General features: G+C 32.7%; 1 protein-coding gene across 5 annotated transcripts in view; it reads left to right on the top strand.

Moving 5' to 3' along the window:
- The window catches only part of LOC144845274 (cGMP-dependent protein kinase 1-like), a 68,929-nt gene that overhangs the window by 21,887 nt on the left and 24,640 nt on the right, over nucleotides 1-22,402 (top strand). The window contains exons 1-4 of one of the 5 annotated variants that reach the window (XM_078702464.1): nucleotides 9,911-10,887; nucleotides 15,213-15,379; nucleotides 18,878-18,991; nucleotides 19,463-19,568. In XM_078702464.1, the coding sequence (XP_078558590.1) occupies nucleotides 10,586-10,887; nucleotides 15,213-15,379; nucleotides 18,878-18,991; nucleotides 19,463-19,568 (689 nt within the window). In that variant the 5' untranslated portion in view covers nucleotides 9,911-10,585. Of the gene's footprint in view, nucleotides 1-9,910; nucleotides 10,888-15,212; nucleotides 15,380-15,442; nucleotides 15,461-15,538; nucleotides 15,544-18,877; nucleotides 18,992-19,462; nucleotides 19,569-22,402 lie in introns of those variants that run through there. The other 4 variants (XM_078702465.1, XM_078702467.1, XM_078702466.1 and 1 more) reach the window with 4 other exon arrangements.

The following is a 22,402-nucleotide window of genomic DNA, read 5'->3' as shown; positions in this document are numbered from 1 at the left end:
GTACTATCCTACTTTGCCTGTAGCCATGTCGGTCTACATGACAACGACGTATAATATCATTTTAAATATGTACTAATGATTGATTGATATCGTGAATTCTCAGATGGAACATTTCCGTTTACTGTTGAAGAGTGATTATTGCATCTTCATTATGTGAGGCTAGCTGTGAACAGTCATTATTAACGTAACAAACAGTCTTTATGATCTCAAGCAAATACTTAATTGTTTGCGAAAGTGTAAAGAGAAAGAAACAAGTTATTACATTCAGTTTTTTCTGTATTCTTTTGTATTTTTTGATATTGTATTTTTCATATTTAATGCCTTATTTTCTGTACACAGCAAACAAAACAATTTTCATTTCTACATGTTTCAATCTTGATATTAAAATTACGAACAGAATTGCCAAAATTGTGCATATGTCAACAAAAATCATCTTTCTATAATTGATTTTAACTGAACCATATATATTAAGATAAGTGTTTATTTGGCATCTATGCTCTGAAGGATATAGTTAGAGAAGTATCAGTATGGTGTTGGGAAAGCAACAGTTGATACAACGGGTTAATATTTTGTATAAATTTAACGTCTACGTTCCCAATGCAAAATCTCAGTACTCAGGTATAATCCCACTTCAAGTCTAATCCCACTTCCTACGTCTGACAAGCATATCGTCGGGTATAGTCCCAGTATTGACTTTTAGTCTGGATGTAGGCCTCTCTCTAGCCAGGGTCACCTTTTGTAGTCGAATTAAGTGATTTAGGTAGGCTTGATTTAGTCACAGATTTTATTTGAAGCTTGTCTAAGTTAACTAAAATGTTGTAATTGTTTAGATAAATATTACTGTTTGCAATGCTTGTAAATTGTCAGAATTGGCCAGAAATTACGACATAATTTCAATCGTTTTTTTCAATCTTCTTTCTTGTACTTTCATTACAATGAACAAATTACTAATTGTGTCCTTAATTATCCAACAAATTTATACCCCGAGTGAAAAAATATATTTTCTTTTTGTGTGTTTTTGTTTTAAATTGTGTATTCAGTTCTAAAGTTAAATTGATTCTATTTTTCAGCAACATTTTCAATTGAAACTATGCAAAAATCAGTTTTTCAAAGAAAACTAAATGATTGAATGTATGACAATGTACTGTATGTCACTTCCAATTACACAAATAGTACTTTGTTATACTTTCTCTAATATTTGTACATATATTTTCTATCTCTAATTTGTAAAATGATTATTTATTATTTATACATAAACACATCCGACTAACTTTAATAGTCAGAACTAATCAAGTTCAGCCCCAAAACATTAAAGAATAAATAGTTAATGCATATTATAAAGGCAACCTTTCTAAACTTAATATACATCAAATATTTTTTTGTTTAACTCTCAAATATATAATTTATTCGGTTATTTGACAATAATCTTATTATGCCAGATTGGAACCTATCAGATGGGATTAGAAGAAAATTAATAGATACAACATAATGTATGTAATTAATTAGAAAAGGTGAAGTCTACAGTTTGAAGGTTCATGGCTGAATGTAAATGCTGATGGCCCTTAACCTAATATTCTGATTATGAACGAAACGTCACCTTCGGGAATCAATCAATTTATATGTGTTTGAATCCTATTCTTACTGTATCTCGTTAGCACACTATTCACACTATTTTGAAAATGGTGTAAATTAAAGTTCACATCTAAGTTGTGATAAGCTAACCTAATAGGGCATAATTATAAGAAGACTCTTTCTAAACAGGAATTTATTTTATTTATTAAAAAAAATGCTTCACTGATATATCAAACTGCTGTTCATGTGACTATTACATCATTGGTGATCTCAGTTTTAATTAAACAGTAATTAAATACATTCATTTATGAAATTATTCAAATCAATTCAACATTTATTTTGACCTTTCAATAGACTGTATAACTTTGTGATTAACAAGTTTGGTGTCTGATGAAGGCTGATTCAATGCATGATAACAGCCGGTCAAATTTGGAAGAGGCCCTCCCCTTTCCAACCTCCCCTCCCCTTTCCAACCTCCCCTCCCCTTTCCAACCTCCCCTCCCCTTTCCAACCTCCCCTCCCCTTACCAACCTTCCCTCCCTCCTGATGCAGACCTACTCTGTATTTCTCACCATCATCCCACATGGAAAAACCTTTCTGGATCAATATTTATTACTGTAATTAAAATTTAAAAAGTATTATGTCATGTTTTGCGATAATAGCCTAGCTATTAGCAACAAATAAAAATATGTTTCAATCATTAATACAAAATTGTGGTAATTATGTAGATCAGCTTCTTTGAAATTCTCTGATGAAAACATTTGTAATTATTTTGTATTTCAATTCGCTTCAATCTGAAATTTGAGTCGGACCGAGATTGTAAGTAATACCAAATCAATTTCATCTTATAATCTAATGAATGTAAGAAAGAACCCCTTACAGACCGTACTCACCAGCTTTTTCAGCATATTCCATTGATAAACTCATTATCTCCTCAAGTAATAAATATATTAATACCATGTTGCCACTCTGCTGCTATCTCCTAAGGGAATTGAAATTTAAGAGCACCTGGCTCCGTAGGGAAGAGTTTTGCTTGAGAGTTGATTGTTACTTTGCTGGATTCAGCATCAATCAATAAACAGGCTTAAGTGAACATGTTTTGTAGATCTGTTTATGTACAAGATAATTTCATTCGTTTACCAATTAATAATTAAATTATATTTTTTTAAATATTTTAATTAGCAATATTAATAGTGATACTAAAGAACAAGAAAATATTTTCAAACAAACAAAATATTGTCCCAAAAAATAATTTTAATACTTTTATTTTATTTATGGTCAATTCATTCCAATATTGGGATCATATTCAAGACATTAAATCTCGAAAATTGAACATTTAGTCTGAGGATGTCCATAGTTGACCTGAGGTCACTTTTGATGGGTTGTTAGATAATAGCTTTCAATTTGCGATGACCCGGACATGAACAGGTCATGTCAATGAATGTGTCACCAACCATTACTTGAACCTAAAAACCACCAAAGAGCACAGAACCACTTCCCAACTTCTTTGTATGCGCACAACAAATTAACGTGACATAGTTAGGTCATAGGTCAGACATCACAAATCAAAAGTTTCCTAATTATTTGACCTTTAGTGTCCAAGCAGTAAAATATTTGCATATTTTAGTTATGAATTATAGAAAATGATTTGTCACTGTAATAGTATTTTTAATATCTTCGAGTGTAATTTATTAGATTGTTTAAACTTAAGAATTATTTAGGATCATTAGAGTTCATTGACTAATGATTAATTTAATTTTAGTTGCAAGTTTAGTACTAATATTTATAATGGATTTCTGCAGCATTAATTGTGAATATATTATTCATCGTTCTGAATAAGGTTGAACTTTCACTGGCACTGACTGCACACAAATAGAATCTAAGATTGAAGTTACAGGAAGGAGATGAATTAACCTGATATAAATATAGATTTATTGGAATCAGAAATGACATATAAGTCAGCCGTTTCAATTCTATTTCTAGTTCTTGCATCTAGTAACATTATGCTGACATTTGTAATGATGAAAATGTGTTGGCAATAAGTGCTTCTGGTATTTCAATACTTGTTGTTGCCATGTCAACTATTCTCAGAAGTACCAGTATGTTCCTAATGTTATTCGGATAAGAATCTGAACTTTGAATGAACATAGGTGGTTGAGATATTTAAATTGAAATATAATAATAATTACCCCCCACCCCCTAATCCTTCACAAAAACCACCAGTTGCACTTGTCCAACCCTTCCCCTCTCAAAAAAAAAAGAAAAGAAAATCAGAAACCATTAAGAAATCATGAACAAAATCTTGATTCTTTTAAACAGCCAACAATACACATCCAAAAGATTTCTGTCTTGGAACCAACGCTTACATGCCTTGCTTAGGTTATTTCTTAGTTTTATTATTAAAAAAATGAATTACTTACATTACAATGTGTTAAAAATGGTTGTCTTATTCCATGGTTGAATTTTTCTCCTAATTTAGTTGCCATTTACCAGTTTTTCATTCCATACTGTACAGTGTGTAAAAAACAGCTTACAATTGATCTTAAACCAAACATGGATGTATAAAATTAGAACCAAATAAACATTGATTATTTCTAACTAAGAATGCAATATTCAAGATTGAATCCTAACATAGCATATATTAATTTAATCCTGATCTAACCAATATTCCTAATTAGGAATTTAAGATATGAGATATTATACTTTTTAAATTTATTAGCAACTGTTCTGTTTTAGTTATGTTACATGTTACACTCAACATTGTGGTTTAGCTTTTTCTGTTCAACCTGAAAGTGTTACATTCTGAAAGTTCTTGCAGTTAAAATATCTACATCAGATGTATACCCATCAGATCAAAGAAGTCAGACTAATTTTGAGGCTAATGATAATAATAAAATGAATCACTATTAATTGTATTATTATTGTAAAAGAATATTATTATGTTCATGTATTATTGAGTTTTATTTAGGTAAAAGTAGAACAAGAATTTTAGAGAACATTATTAAGCAGTGTTATAGTTTACTACGCATACCGTGATGATGTCGTCATAAATCTGTAGTTCTGTCAAGCAGTCGGTTTATAATGAACTTCTGCAGAGGTTAAAACATCTGAGTAAGTGCCGTAGTGCTTTTAAAATGTGTACCAAAAAAAGATATGGCATGCTATTATTCTGTATGTTTACAGCCAGGCATAAGGGAGCCAACATGAATGTTATTGTTATCCGTGGAATAGTCCTCTCACATGTTAAGTGATGCTTAAAGATTTTATGATAGACTTGGGAGTAATGATAAAAGGTTGAAAGATGAAGTAGATTGCTAACTATTGTCAGGGGCGTATACTCTTTTTGCCGTCAACAGTCCATTTTGCAACAGCCTGTATGAAAGCAACACAATATCAGAGTATGGCCTAAATAAATTCAATTTTTTTTGTACTGTAAGTAAGAAATAACTATAAAAATGCATGGTCTATATGCATGGTCACTATACTGTACGTTTTCTAAAAAGACAGTACAACTTTATACAAATATATATTTCACGAAAAATAGGTGTTGAAAATAATAATAATTAATATGGTTATGTGAAAGAATTAAGTGAAATTGGTACTTTCTATAAATAAAATAACAGAGTTATTGCACCTAAAGCTCTGTCTACACTAACAAACTTTATATGATACACTATTTTTGTCAAACTAGTTTGATAGTGCAGACAGAGCTTTAGATATCAATTAGTATAGCAAATTAGTATGAAGCAACATGATTAAATACAAAAAGTGAAAAGCATATGATATTTTAAGAGGCTTGAATTTTATCAAAATTATTATATGAATGTAATACTGTATGATTTATAGATTTATTGAAGACATTTTAATTGATTGTATACAAACAAGAAGTACTGCATCACTGATTTATGGGTTATTTTAGACATTTGATACATTATTTCATTTTTAAATCCTCTTCTTGTTTAATATTTTTTACATTGTACGTGACAGAAATATTGAGATTTTTCTTTGATTGAGAAACAATAACTATGTATCAATTTGTCAATTCTAAAATCTAGATAGATGTCTCATTTAATTTCCAAAGATTACAGAACAAAAATAACTGATATAACATGGACATGGCATGTAAAACAGCATATTGTTAAATAAAACTACTTAGCTTTAGAGAATTGCTGTTACTAAAGCTCTGTCTACACTATCAAACTAGTTTGACAAAAAAGTGGGATGTGGCCAAATATGGTAGTGATATGCCTAAATATGGTAGTGATATGACATCATCGTGTCCATATATGGGCACATCACATTTTTTTGTCACATAAAGTTTGATAGTGTAGACAGAGCTTTAAGGGTAATCAGATGTATGAACCTGTATACTGTGTGTGGGCTTTTATAGAACTTTAGCTCTAAATATGAGGATTAAAATAATTTAGTAAAAATCCTCCATGGGTGTCGACCGAATCAAAGTAGAATTTCAACACTTTACACTTACTGCAGTAAGCCATCCGGATGTTTTCTCCTACACGATTTTAATTTTGTAGGTGTTTTTTACAACTTACAGTGACTATAGACAAATGGTTTGTTTTATGTGAAATGAATAGTACTTTCTTTCAAAATTAACCTGTTTAATAATGTTTGTAAAAATTCGGTCGGTGGAAAATGAGGGACCTTTTTCGAGGTCAAAGGGAATTTCCATTCATTTGATTTTTGGAAGAATCGTGTAAGATTCATGCGTGTATTGTCTCAAAAGGAGTTTTGCGATTTCTGCTTTGGTATACCAGCCATTCATCCAAGTTGTCTTACTCTTAAATATATTATTTTCTCCGACGACGAGGCAAATACGTACATAATATTATTAAATATGAGAGAATACACGTGATGTTAGTATGCTTTGGTTGTGGGACGTTCAGCTAACTCACTAAGTATACAAGTTGACGAACGAACACAAATCGATTTATTGCAACATGTTTAATGCTTATATGTTGCTGAGTTCGTGCTTATGACCCACAAACCATCAAGGCATCTCTGCTAGCTAATGTTTATCAGGACATGAATGAATACATTACAGAATAGTAATACATTACTGTTTTAGGAGACATTTTCCAATACATATTAGTATTAGTAGGCCTATTGTTTTTGCTGCCAATTAAACACTGTATGTATTCATTCATTCAATCTTTTATTTCGGAATCTCTGGTCCATAGTAAAATTACATAAACATTAATTTAAAATACTATAATAATAAGACTGTACTGATTACTACTACTCATCTCAGGATGGCATTCCACCTGGAGAGCATCTTTGACATCTATAATTGTTGAGACTAAAACATTTTCACTTGAATTGAGTCTACACATCAGGCCATATATAGATTTTCTTTTAAAAAATGGTATATTTTCAATACCGTTTATTATAGGCCTCGGTATATTTTGAATACCGTTTTCCCCAAAATTTGTGAATTACAGAAAAATTTATGTTTTTAGGAACTCGTAAAAATCGTAAGAACCTAAATTCCCGTCACTCTGTGTATAAACACCGTGTCCATTACAAACATGTTGTTCGGGGTAGGACAGTTAAAATAAATCCTGAAATAATTCTAATCTAATAGAAGAAATGTTATTTAATTAAGCCCCTTTTCTTGTCGTGATTTAATCAGAAACACACAGGTGTGGACTGTGTTTTATGTTCACTCACATACAATTGGTAAAAATATTAATTATTTCGTATGTCCAGACGTACGGTATCAATTGTGGTGAATACATTGCGGCTGGACAACAGACGTCATCTTGTCGGTTTCTCATGCAAGAACTAACAATGTCGCCTTTAGTACAGGTTGATCTAGCTTAGATTCGGTTCGTTACTTTTTGCCAAATATTCCACACGACCAATAAAGATAATGAATGCTTTCTGAACTCTTTATTTAAACTGTAAAATTGATTTTGCTTTGAATTTGCATTGTAATTGAATTGCTTTAGTACTAATCTAGTTATGAGAGCATTACCGCGCCACACTTTAGGTGTTCCAATCGCTCAATACAATAAATGTGTTCGATTTTTAAAAGGCGCCTGATACCATCGATTACAAGATCTTAGGCGCGAGAAAAATAAATCAAATTAGGACTAATGTACTATTGGATCTTCACGCCCTTAGTTATAGAGGGCGGTATACCATCAGAAATCTAAAACAAACGAGACGAATTAAACCTGTTTAGTAAATAGCTAATCCAATTAATAGACGTACGCAAACAGTGATTTTATTTAACTTGGGAATTGAATAACGTGTCAAATTGCAATGAATAAAAACATCTAATTCTAATCCATCTTATCTCTTATCGCCCACGTGACATAAAGATACTCTTTTCTTTCTCTAAAAATACCGTTCCATTGCCTTCGTCATTCTTTTAAACGTGACTTTTATTATCTTTTTTATGTCAACATCACTTGATAGATATTTATCCTGTTTTCTTGTTTTTCTACCCACGCGTCATCATGACATCATAACCGTTGCTACATCGTACGCAATTATTCTCGATGTCTGTGATACCAAGGTTTTTTTAGAAATAATTATTGATAAGATCCTTTTGAATGTAATTTATCAGATTCGAACTTTCGTAAGGCAAGATAAGATAATGGGCAACAACCATAATATGCCCACCGTCCCTCATCGTCAAAAGGAAATGAACGAAGGAGGAGCTGTCTCTCGTCAACATACGATGCGGTAATTGGCAACCGTCTCTCGGCTTCAAGAAGATAATAGGCCGCATCGTCTCTCGTCGTCAAAAGGAGATGATACGAAGGAAGAGCTGTCTCTCGTCAACATAAGATAAGGTAATCGGCAACCGTCTCTCGTCGTCAAAAAGATAATAGGCCGCATCGTCTCTCGTCGTCAAAATGAGATGATACGAAGGAAGAGCTGTCTCTCGTTAACATAAGATACGGTATAAAATGGGAGATGAGGTGTCTCTCGTCGTCAAGAAGATAATAGGCCGCATCGTCTCTCGTCGTCAGAAGGAGATGATACGAAGGAAGAGCTGTCTCTCGTCAACATAAGATAAGGTAATCGGCAACCGTCTCTCGTCGTCAAAAAGATAATAGGCCGCATCGTCTCTCGTCGTCAAAATGAGATGATACGAAGGAAGAGCTGTCTCTCGTTAACATAAGATACGGTATAAAATGGGAGATGAGGTGTCTCTCGTCGTCAAGAAGATAATAGGCCGCATCGTCTCTCGTCGTCAAAAGGAGATGATACGAAGGAAGAGCTGTCTCTCGTCAACTACGTTTAATTCATTGTGCCCATGTGGACGTATTGACACGTGTTTCCCCGCTCCTCGCCTCTGAACACCGTATTTGATGGTTCCTAGTTCCAGGTGGCGACTGGCGACACATCGATTGATCCGATATAGTTAGGTAGTTGGTCTTCACAAATCCCTAATAATAGTAAATATGATACGTCTCTCGTCAAAAAAGAGATGCGAGATGATAAGGGACAACCCCTTTGCAGTTGCGTGCGAAATCGTCGACAACAATTCCATTCATTATAAAAAAAACTCATTAATAAATAGAAACATCTGAAATTTGAGGGTCACGTAATGTTGCAACTTAACTCTTGACGTGAAAATGAGGGAGATTCGAGTGGCTGGGGATTGATGAGAGTTTGCGAAATACGTACGAAAGAAATCGTATGCTAACTCCGCTTAAACAACAAACGGGTAATAGTGGCAACAAACATTTCAAATAATAATTTCTGATCGAATAAACAAATAGATTGACTACACATAAATATTTTAAAATACAGTATTATGTTACGTCGGAGTTTTGAGGGCGCTATGCACACTTATTGTAATTTGCAAAGCATCACACAGGTTACGTTTCTCAGAGTCTGATAGGGAGGTTATGTTTTCACCCATCCATTCTGTATGTTGTTTTTTCAATGCAAATCTTTCGTTGTTACTCTAAACTAAGTACCTAAACTGTTGGTGTTTGTTTTTTTAGGCCCAGGGAACTGAAAATGAATAATATTAATAATTCATCCTCCATCGTAATAAAAAGTTTACACTCGAATTTCAGTTTCATTTTTTCCTGAGCCTTTATTATTGATAGAAGAATCATTACATATATTTATAATATTACAGTAAATATATTGGTATACATACTGTTTTATTTATTTATCATTTCGGTTTGCGTTTTTGGTTTATTTCTCACTTATATACCGTAGCAACGGAACTACCAAGATCTTCCTGACTATTACTATTACTCCTAGTTGTCTGTGCATGAACAATACGGAACATCCGCCCTCTATAATTGTAAGCAAAAGTTCTCCTCGGCTTCTTCGATCCTTTGAGCTCGTCTCCCGCGGTTTCATGTGAACATGTATCTTTTCTTATAATTTCACAAAACCATCATTTAGAACATGATGTTTACGCTTACTAATTGGATTGTTTATTGTGGAGCCACGTGCAGAGCCAACCTGGAGGATAATTAGATGTCCGCTTGGAATATTTATTTTGATGAGTTGAGAGATGCTGGGCTGAATTTATCCTTTTGAGTACACTGCATATCATGGCCATGGGAAGTACTGAAGCTCACCGCGACCACCAATGTTTAGATCGTCATGGATGAGTACACATACAGTAATTCCGGAATTTTATAAACTCTGCCTGGAAAAGTAATTTGTAAGGTATTCTTCCGTTTCTAGGTAGGGTACTTCCTCATCCGTGTGAATCTACGAAATCATCTTGGAATTTTTAGGCTGGGTCAAATTAACGAACATGTTTTCTTCTGTCCTAGTTTCGCGTGACGGCAATCTTCACGTCGCATGGCGATGCATTGGAGCAAGGCGATAAAGCCTTTCCCCAAGATTGAAATCTTATCTGAAAAATCGTGGTTTACGTTTATACTTATCTGAAAACGATATTGTTGATGCTGACAGTGAATGCACTCAATTAGCCATCCGTATGCGGTTTAGTTTCTACCACCTGGCGTGAACTAACAAGTAGGCAAGTTTTTACTTAAACTCTTTGATGGTAAGCATGGCGACTTTACGGGACCTCCAGTATGCACTGCAGCAAAAAATAGAAGAACTGAGGCAAAGAGACGATTTAATCGATGAATTGGAATTAGAACTTGATGAAAAAGAAGAAATTATTTGCCATTTACGAAATGAATTAGATAAATATCGTTCAGTGCTTAGGCCAGTGACGAGACAAGTTATCCAAAATCAACAAACTCGACAAAAACGTCTTGGTATCTCAGCTGAATCAGGTACCAGTATAGAGGAGTTAGCACTTGGTGGAACATTGAAATACCATCCCAAACCCAAATCGTAAGTCAAAAACAATGTCTGAACTTTAACCTATTACTATTAATAATTTCTAATTTAATAAAATATCTTCTTCTTTTTCAATGGATATGATGAAATCCGATACCATTACCAGATAGCATATTGCTACTATTGCTAGACCTACTTCTACTATTACTGTATGTGCCAGGCACAGTCCATTGGCCGCCACTTATTTCGGCTGTCAGGTATGGAACGCCCCAAATTCATCGACACAACTAAGGATAATGTTCATTTGTTAAGCCGAAACGAAGGTATCCCTCTGGGCAATTATGAGTAAAGATGACCTACTGTAACTCTGTACTCAATATTATCAAGTGGATTGTAAACACATATCTAACATTTCTGTATGTGAGAACAACTGAAAAAAATTAGATTATTTAGTCAATTTGAGACTTTTTGGGATTTTTGAGATGCAGTATCTTCATAAATAATTCACATACCATGTTTATAAATTATGACAAGAGTGGTGTACCATGAATTGGGTTTTAAACCGGCCCTAAATTTATCTGACACTATACCAAAGCTAGGTTTTTAATGAACGAACGAACGAAACAAATTCAATCCGATAATTAGATATTCTACAAGATTAATTTTTATTTTGATTGCAGAAAATTAGATTTCTTGTCATGCCATGATGCAACATATAAATGAGTGCGGACATCATTTGTTAAAATCAATATGCCCATCGTTATTGACAATCAATGAATGTTGCATCTTTATGATACTTAAAAATTATTTAACATTTAAAGGGTATCTGTTGATAGAATTAGTTGAGCATAGCACAATTTTATAGTAGTGTCTGTATTATACTTTTTCTGAAGCTCTGTGTAAACTATCAAAAAAACTATTGAAAAAAAAAGTGTGATGTGCGCAAATATGGTACTGATATACCCAAATATGGTAGTGATATGACATCACCATGTCCATATATGGGCACATCACATTTTTTTGTCAGATACAGTTTGATAGTGTAGACAGAGCTTAAGTCAGTGACTTGCTGTATTGTGTTCAAAGTATTTACAAATAATGTGCTTGAGTGTGCTTTTAGTGTAATTTAACCAAAAAAAGTGATTATGCCTGGCCATTGGTGAGTAATACGAGGAGAGGTATCCCACTGCACTCACCGGATCACAATTACCATTTCACTTGTCTGTCATGTGTAACCATGGTGATAGAATGTTTTGCCAATCTCGTGCTAAGTCTTCAGGCAGGATACCTACACTGGAAACGTGCGTTCTGGTATTTATTAAAAGCTATTCATCCATACTCACATTCTGTCATCAACCATTGAATTCATTTGGTCATCCATCCTTCAATTCTTAATTACTGCTTTGTCTACAGTATCCATATAATTATTTATTGTTGAAGCAATGGTTCTTCCTTATCAACCCATTCATTCATACAAAAACCTCCATCCCTTCATTCATCCATCCATCCACCCTTCCATTCATTCATCCACCCTTCCATTCATTTACACCAGGGCTGTAGCCAGCATGGCTCGCCTCGTCTGAAATTTTCAGTTTTCACCACCCACACCCAATACCCCAGCACAGCTCGTCGTATTTTATATAATTATATTTAAAGCATCTTTGCTTCATCCCTCCTCCTTTATAAATACACTTCCTCATCTAACTATTCACTGCCTCATTTAACTATTCATCCCCTCATCTAACTATTCACCCCCTCATCTAACTATTCACCCTTCCATTTTGCCAACAATCAATTACTGTTATTCAATGGTTTATCAACAAATTAATTCATTAATTCACCTTGAAAGTTGTGTTGGTTTTTCTTCATTTTTTTGGTTCAAAATTGTCTAATAATTTGTAGAGCTATTTATAAAATGTTTTCATTATTGATTTTTGTATAGAAATTGAAGTATTTTTTCTGAAGCACGTAGTTCGCAAACGTCGTCGTCTCAATGTACACGCTTCAAATCTGATTAAGCTTAAATCTTACTGATGATTTTCAACATATTAAGTCGTTACAAAAACCTTAATGAGTAATTTAATTGGGTGTATTTGTTTCAGCTAAAGTTGAAGAAATAGGCAAGTGGAAAATGAAATGTGCTACATGTAACTAAGGACTATTTTTCTAGAAATGATTTGACTGTTTAAATATCCATTTCATACAGAGAAGGTAGAAAGTCTATTATGGCTTATTTCGTATCTGTATTACAAACACTGTTATCGTGTACACTGGTCAGGGTAGATCTTTATTATTCAGCATATACCATCCAGAAACATCTATAAATTAATTTGACTGTAGTACTATTTGCTACTATGCTATTTAGAAACATTAGTATTTAATTTGCTAAACAGTTTATGTAACAGAAAAGCTATAAGTGTTATCAAAAAACAAAAAAATAAATGTATTCTCTTTACAAAATGTGTTGAATTGTGTTTGGTAACAAGATGAATTTTAAGTATATTCTTGCGCTTTAATCTGGTTGAAACGTACAAGATCGTGTTATGGTCAACGGCCTCTTGTAATCAAGCGTCTGCCTGCTGATGTATTTCATTACACGCCGTTACCACTCTGTGGCTTAATAAGTCCATGCTTATATCTTTAATTACAGTTTCTAATTTAATTTTCATTGTTTTCATAACATTAAACCTTTATTTATATTTATTTTTTAACTCTCATTTTGACTATTGAGACTGGAATAGATTGGAGTTTTCAAACTAGTTTTGTTATTGGAAAACCAAGTATTTTTTCAGTTGTGTCATTTATAAAAATGGTGTTTCAAAAACCAGTTTTTCTTCAGGGTCAAAATTATTCAATTTCAAGAATATTTACAAATTAATTATTAGATGTTTGAAGTTTTAAAATGAATATTCAGGACTTTAATTTATATTGAACATTTTCTCCAAACTTAACACAATGTTAATTGTTTTTATTATAACAGTATAAGATCAGTTGTATTTAATTAAAGGTTTTTACTTGTTAGTATCTAACCACTCAAGTTTAGCCGTCGTGCTTTCTGTCTCAACCTGTCATTTCTATTTTGAAAGCATTTATACGTCCTAGCAGAGTGAAATAGGTAATTGCGATAAACACACGATCTTATGTTGGATTTTCTGTCAGCTGTTGCAGACAAAACACAGAGATGTCCAGCCCCAGGGCCATATTATCAGCTCTGCTGCAAATCCAAGTTTAAAATCTGCATGTGTATGGCTTCACACTAATAACATTTAAAAAGCCAATGTCGTAGTCAACAGTCCAAGAGTAGCAGTAAGAAAGTAATTAATTCTTGGATTCAACTTGACTTGAACTGTCCTCCAAACCCTCCTATCCCCCAATCCCTCCTCTCCCCAACCCCTCTTCTGCCCAACCCCTCTTCTTCCCAACCCCTCCTTTCCCCCTACACCTCCTCCTTCAACCCCTCCTTTCCCCCTACACCTCCTCCTCCAACCCCTCCTTTCCCCCTACACCTCCTCCTTCAACCCCTTCTCTTCCTTCAACCCCTTCTCCTCCTCCAACCCCAGATATATACAGTACACTACTCTAGTTCAATAAACTTGTAACTGTATTTTACAAATCACAAAATGATGTTGTTTTATTGTATAAAGTAGAAGAGTGCTTGTCCCTGAAAACACAGTCAATTGCAATAGCATGTTGCGACGGCGGCAACATAAAAAGATATTAATATTCAAGTTGGAAATTAGATTAAACTAAAATCAATAAATTAATTTATACATCACAATGATATACCTGAGTAATATTATTATATACCCAAACAAAATAATACAATTTGTATTTTAGGTGTGGAAAAACACTATTATTCATTTCTTGTGTTGGTGCTGTGTTAGTATAAGTGGAGTAGAAGGCTTTAAAAGTGGATATCCCCAGTCACTACCAACCAGTATAATTACTTGATGATAAAAAAAACAGCATTCACTGATACATTATCAGATTATAAGATCTGACAAAGCATTCAATAGATTTAATATAATGTTTCTTTGCCAGCAATATTTGTGATTTCTCGTTGCGAATCAACATGATAGAATTCTACAATCTCCCATAATCCCATTCTACTTTAATCTTCTGCAGCGAAGACCGTTTTCTTTCTTAATTAAGGATAAGCTGTTTACCGACAGGATTTAAGAGCAAAAAACAACAAATAACACTTAAGTTAAATCATTTTGATTTGTTTATTCGCTATTGAAAAGCAAAACTCTATTATATATGTATCTTGAATGTGGAATTTTACCTTTACCTGTATTATGAACTGTACTGTTGAGTAAAAATACTATCTTTCTGCAAATTATATATTTTTGACAATGATTATATATTTTCTCTTACAGTGCTCAAGAATGTATCAAGGTTGCCATTTTAGACAACGATTTTATGAAGAATCTGGAGTTGTCGCAGATCCAAGAAATTGTGGACTGCATGTACCCAGTAGAGTACAGCAAAGACAGCTTTATTATCAAAGAGGGGGATGTTGGATCTTTGGTGTACGTACTTGAAGGTAAGATTTATTATCAAAGAGGTGAGGGAGGATGGGAAGGGGGAGAGGGGGATGTTTGATCTTTGGTGTACGTACTTGAAGGTAAGCTTTATTATCAAAGAGGTGGGGGAGGGTGGGAAGTGGGGGGGGGGGAGATGTTGGATCTGTGGTATACGTACTTGAAGGTAAGCTTTATTATCGAAGAGGTGGGGAGGGTAGGAAGTTGGAGAGGGGGATGTTTGATCTTTGGTGTACGTAGAGTACTTGAAAATAAGCTTTATTATCAAAGAGGTGGGGAAAGTGGAGAGGGGGATGTTTGATCTTTGGTGTACGTACAGTAAACTTTATTATCAAAGTGGAGCTGGAAGATGTTGAATCGTCGGTTTTCTACGTCCTTTATATGAGCTTGTGTTCGCCGATTGTAACCCAACAATAAGCCTACACTGCTGCAAGGTTTTAGCAGTCTTTTTTGTTGAAAATGCCAATAAAAATCCATTGACAAAAAGACATGTTTAAATGCATTATAAGCAATTGATGTTGTTTCCATGGTATTTTATTTGCACTAGCAAACCAATAATTTTTAATGTTATTTATTCAATCATAATTAAGAATTTGAAAAGAAACCACAACAATTGACCACTTTACATTGTTCAACTTATTGTCTGAAATTGCTGAGTGGATCATTTAATTTTATTTGCGTATAACTGTATGCAAGGTATTGTACTAAGAATATTAGATAGGTTTCGCAATCTTACGACTACGATAACGAAAACGGATACGTCACGCGCACGTATTCGTTTTCGTAAGCCATAAAAAAATCTGTTTCGCATGGCAACGAAATATCGAGGCGCGTCCAAAATATGACTGCGGTAAATTTGAGCGAAGCGCAGGTGGTACGTGTTGCTTGGTGCTTGGCTGCCTAGGCCTAGCGTATTATCAAAGCGAGTGAGGACTTTAAATACTGCTATTTATCAAAATTGACTGGCATTTTAGTAAATTACTTTAGTAAATTATTTTCAATAAATCTATAATTATATTATAATCATGAATCATTCCTGATTCAAATGCAAAATGTGCAAAATATATCAAAAACTATACTCGTTTTGTAGTTACGAATATGACTGGTGATATTCGTCAACACGAATACGCTTTACGAATATGAAATGGGGATCAGCTCAAAAGTTTCACAAATGTATGACGTATCCGTTTTCGTTATCGTATTCGTAAGGTTGCGAAACCTCCCTATTAAAATGACATGAGCATTGTGCTGCTGTCCATATTAGTGATACCAGAGAGAATGAATATTCTGCAGTACAAAATGCAATAAAGAAACAACACTACTGTATGAGAATAAATATCATAGAAAAATGAATAATCAAATGTTTACATCAATTATGGAAAAAATAATTTACCAATAAAAAAAATGTAAATGCTTATTGTTTTTGCTTTATATGACAGAAGAAAAATGTCCATATATGGACATGTTGATGTAATATCACTACCATTACCATATCTGGGCATATCACTACCATATTTGGGCACATCACATCATAGTAAGTTTGATAGTGTATGCAGATCTTAATATGAACACAGATCATGAACATAATCTTTTCATTAAAGGCTTTAAAAGGAATTTGAACCAAGAAACCTGACATCAGTAGCAAGCTACAATGCCACACCTGAACATCCCAAAATGTGGAGATGACAAAACATTATTAATGATAATGATATTAATCTTAATAATGATTACATAATGTTAAAAAAAACCAAAAAGTTAGTTGCATATTTAACACCAAATAACTCTAAATTTTCTTATGTATTTTAAGTTAAATATTGTTTACAATCATTATTATACAATGTCTTTGAATTTAAGGGTACTTTCCCTTTTAAGCCCATCATCATCGCTCAACTAATTTACTAATAAACAAAATCTTGTCATTCAGCATTTGTTGCTTACATTTAATGAAACTATTATGTTTTGTAATTAATTAAGGTAATTAAGCGATTTCTAATTGATTAAATAATTTACTTCAACATGGTTCAATATTGTGTGTGTTACTGTTAAGAATAATAAATATTTTGATTATCCAGTTTATTTGAATTACTAAATGAATATTGGGATTATTCTAAAGCTCTGTCTACACTATCAAACTTTATCTGACAAAAAAATGTGATGTGCCCATATATGGACATAATGATGTCATATCACTACCATATTTGGGAATATCACTACATTATTTGGGCACATCACACTTTTTTAGTCAAACTAGTTTGATAGTGTAGACAGAGCTTAATGGTTGTGCATTATCTAATTCTATGTGTTGCATAGGTCACTAAAATACATAGGGCAATATACTGTCTGTTGTAGTTGCATAGGGCATTTACCTATCTTTTGTTGCTGACGAGCTCCGGTTAGCTTCTAGCATGGACTCTAGTATTATAACTATCTATAACTGAATTGCATTAACTATATTTTATAGTTACATTATTCACCAGACATTATTCACACTAGTGGAATCCTTTACTTGCTATACACTAGATTCTTGGATTTTCAGACTAGCACAAAATTAAATAGTGATTGTTAATGTTAAACATCGTATGGAAAATTAGTACAGCCATTTTTATGTTGACATTTACTTTTTACTCTAAGTATTTTTAAAATGGAAATTGGACTTGTATGGATTGATTCTCTAAACAATTCAAATTTTATTAATGTTGAATCGATTTTAAATAATTGACACCGGAATGATGAGGAGAAGGAAGAATCAGATTATTTAAATTAGTTGTCTGTAGGATATATTTAAAAATAGATTTTCTAAATAGCTTTGAATTTTTTTTTTTTCAATTTCTCTTGAGGTTAAAATCTTATATTAAATTGTATTGGGATTACTTTGGCGTATCAGATTAGAATTAAAGTGTTTATCTCAATGTTCAATTTAATTAATTTTATGTGAAGTATGTTTATTTAATATAGAAAGTACACTTTGGCTTCCTGTAGAGGTCCTGATCTGAATTTTCTCTGTTTCCAGTTAAAAACTGAAAATACCATATATGACTGTATAATCACATACTCGAATATAATCCCACCCCGTAGATGCTAATGTAGACACAATTCTACTCCGAATATAATTTTCTAAACATTTCATCGGAGGCCATTGGCAGTCATATACTGTAGTACATTCAGAGTTGTATTGGTAATTGATTTTGTTGTCGAACACAATTGTGATTTTTACTAACAAAAATACCATAAAAAACATGAGAATAATATATATGAATAATTTGTTAGTGTCAATAGCAATCTGTAAGTAAGGTATTTCAAATGAAAATTAATGAAAATCAGAAATCGATTATGGAATGTTATTGGCATTTAAGAATCACATGTGTAATTATTAAAATATTATTTTAATTTTTAAAATTGATAAACGATTTAACTATGACTATAAAATCGATGCATTGCAGAATTTTATAATCGGATATGAATTGTTAAACAGTAATATTGTATTTAATTGGTTTTTACAGACGGTAAGGTTGAGGTAACCAAGGAAGGAAAATACCTCACCACTATGACCAGGGGCAAGGTGTTTGGTGAGTTAGCTATACTGTACAACTGTACAAGAACTGCTACCGTCAAAGGTATGTTCTCAACTATCCTTCTCAATTGTATCTTAAATTCTAGTGTTTGTCCTCATGGTATGTTTGATGAACTATGAGAATTATAATGAAATATTTGGATAAATATGTATTACATTATCATCAACATCTGAAGTAAAAACAACTGTATTTAAACAAGTTACGATAAGAGAAAAAAGTTAATGCGCACGCGTAAGCAATGATTTTTCGTCTTAAGACATAATTTCCTGCCTTCTACAGTTTATTTTTGCACATGCGCAATGTAAAATTAACCTAAGACAATTTTTCTGCTAAGAATGTTTGATAAATAAGCTTAAGTTATTTGCTTGAGCACTTCTTATATTTCAACTTAAGCAAAATATAAGCAAATATTGATAAATGCCAACCCAGATAAATGCACAATCAAAGATTTTTTTCTACCATCCCAAAAAATAGTTCTACCATTTAAAAAATAAAGTGTATTTTTTTTTCTAGCAATAACAACGACCAAACTATGGGCTATTGACCGTCCTTGTTTCCAGGCCATAATGATGAAGACAAGTATGGTACGGCAAGCGGAATATATAAGCCTTCTTAAAAGGTAAGTAGACTTTACGTAGGCCTTTCATACTTGCTTCACAATCATCCCTACTTCAAATTCTGTGAACTTTTTTTGTAATGAATCAATGTTTTCTTCCACTTACGCTGATTTGTAAATGCTAGCTTTTATCTGAATTGAAGAATGTTAAAAACATCCATTACATGATGGTAAAAGATTTGAACATAGACATAGCACAACAAATAGATGGATTTGATTGAAGAGAATGGAACATAAAAACAACACAAAAAAAAAATCGTCTCTAAATAGAAATTGAAAATCATTAAAAGTATGTAGTTAAAATTGCTGTAAATAGTAGAAAATTGATTTCTAAATCATATATAATGGACTCATGAAAAAACAGATGACAATTACATAGTACTGTACATTAAAGATTTTGAAATGTACATAATTAATTACCTGTAACGGGACAACCCACTACTTATCCACCTACCACTAATGAGTGATTACCAACAACCTATGGTGTCTATCCACCTACCACTAATGAGCGATTACCAATAACTTAGGGTGTCTATCTACCTACCATTAATGAGTTATTACCAATAACTTGGGGTGTCTATCCACCTACCACTAATGAGTTATTACCAATAACTTCGGGTGTCTATCCACCTACCACTAATGAGTTATTACCAATAACTTGGGGTGTCTATCCACCTACCACCAATGAGCGATTACCAATAACTTAGGGTGTCTATTTTAAGATTGTCCTTTTGTTAATTAGAGTGTCAGCCATTATGTGTTCACTATCTTTTTTTCAGTCTTTTCAAAAAGCCTTGTACAGTCGGAAAGCCGCGTTGGTAACGCATCACTGATTTCATTCATTGTGAGGGCGCGCTTCGTGGAAAATGTTGGCATTTTTGCTATTTTAGTACACTTAGAAAATGGTATAATTTTGATATTAAATGAAATCAATAAACGTATTTCAATAGTTGAACTACAAGCGTAAATAATGATAAAAACTGTGATCTAAATTCCACAGATTTTTTGTTTCAAGAAATATCATTATTTTATGTATAAACTTTTTTACTTTAATTTTTTTTTAAATGATGGTAAAAAATCATTAAATTTCATATTTTCTAGATAAGGTTTCAAAGCGAATTTAAAATCCTTTCAAGATAAACTATTAAGCTATCTATTAAAATAAAAATCTAATTTTAAGCTTTCTTGGGATGCAACTCCCACTAATCAAACCAAACCTACTACATTTCTGTTCTGTTTCGATCGAAAAATCGCCATTTTGAAACTTTGTTTACGTTTTACGAAGCTGGTACGAATCGTCCCGGACCGAATCGTGTCTGTGTTCAATACGGTTTTCATGCAGGCGTATTACGTCATAGGCCTAAGATTTCAATTTGCTCCCCGATTATTGTTCTATTTGGTTTCTGAGCTAGGAAAGGCTACCTACTATAATTACTTACTTGATTTCTAGCCTAGCTAGGCCTAAAAATAGTATTTTCTAGGCCTAGCTAGGCTGAGTAATTCTGATATAATACTAATATTAGATAGGTAGGCCTACCCTAGTGAGTGTTAATAATATTAGCTGGGTATTCTATAGTCTAGGCTGGTGGTAGGTCTATCCCAGCTCTGCTCATATACCAAGCAAGAAGAAGCCTGAAGGAGAAACTAGGCCCAGAACAAATAAAAAACTGTTAAAAAAACAATAAATGGAAAAAAAAAAAAAAAAAAAACCCATTTTCAATTTATATATGGGGAATGTTTTATAAAATCGGGCATGTTTGTTTCAGAGACTCAAACGTGTATTTTTATATGGTCATGTTTTTAAAAAAGATAATTATGGGCCCAGCTGAAACCAAGATATAAAAATATAAGTCCACCATTTACTTGAGTATTGTTACAGTGATTGGTTGGTACTCAGTATTTCAGTATCTGGCAGTAAATGTCACACTTGTATATAAATATTACTTTATTAGATACAACTTGCATTTCACACAAGCAACCAATTTTTTTTTTACGTATACAGAATGTGAAAAAGCAGTTTTTAATACAAATATCTTTCAAACAATACTGATATAAATAGTAAATACTACTACTGTATATAAAAACTTGCTTTTATTTAAATAGCACCTTGTTCATCAAACATAACAAACTAGCTAGGCCTATATCATATTAACTTACGTGAGTCTTACGGTTGTAATGATTTTATGATTGTTTTATATGTTTATATTGTATGTATCTGTGTGACTCTGGTTGATAAAGTAAATCAATCAATCAATTGCAACTTAATTTATATCTTATCATTGACTGATCTGAAACGCTTCTAAAACTTGAATGCGTATGAATGTATATGTTATATTATTATTAGCGAATAAAATGAAAAACTATCAGCTGCAGCAATGATATTGAAATCGACAAAACCATTACAGCTTCCACCGTCCAACCTCATATTGAAGAACGAGACAGAAAATCGTCGAGTCTTGATACCAACAAAAAACCTAAAATGAAAATGAATAGCTGAAATGTAATGAATGAAACTATTTAAATAATTGTCACTATGATATGAACAAAACATTGCATCGTTATACAGTATAATTATTCAACAACCTGAAAACATTTTCAGATATAGGCCTACCATGAAAAAGCAGCAAATACAAAATTTCATTATGTCTGTTTATTGTAATAATTATTAATATTATAAATAAATTGTACCCCTCAGTTGTCAATAATTTTACTATAAATAAATATTTAACTATAGAATAGGTAGGCCTATACCTGTATCAGGCTGCGATTTGCTTAATTATCTTTTTAAAACTTCCCAATGCATCTTCAATATAGAGTAGGATTGTAACGACACTTTA

This window comes from Antedon bifida, chromosome 6 (assembly GCF_963402885.1).
Source record: "Antedon bifida chromosome 6, ecAntBifi1.1, whole genome shotgun sequence".
NCBI classification, from domain to species: Eukaryota; Metazoa; Echinodermata; class Crinoidea; order Comatulida; family Antedonidae; genus Antedon; species Antedon bifida.
This window is presented reverse-complemented; position numbering and strand designations above follow the sequence as displayed.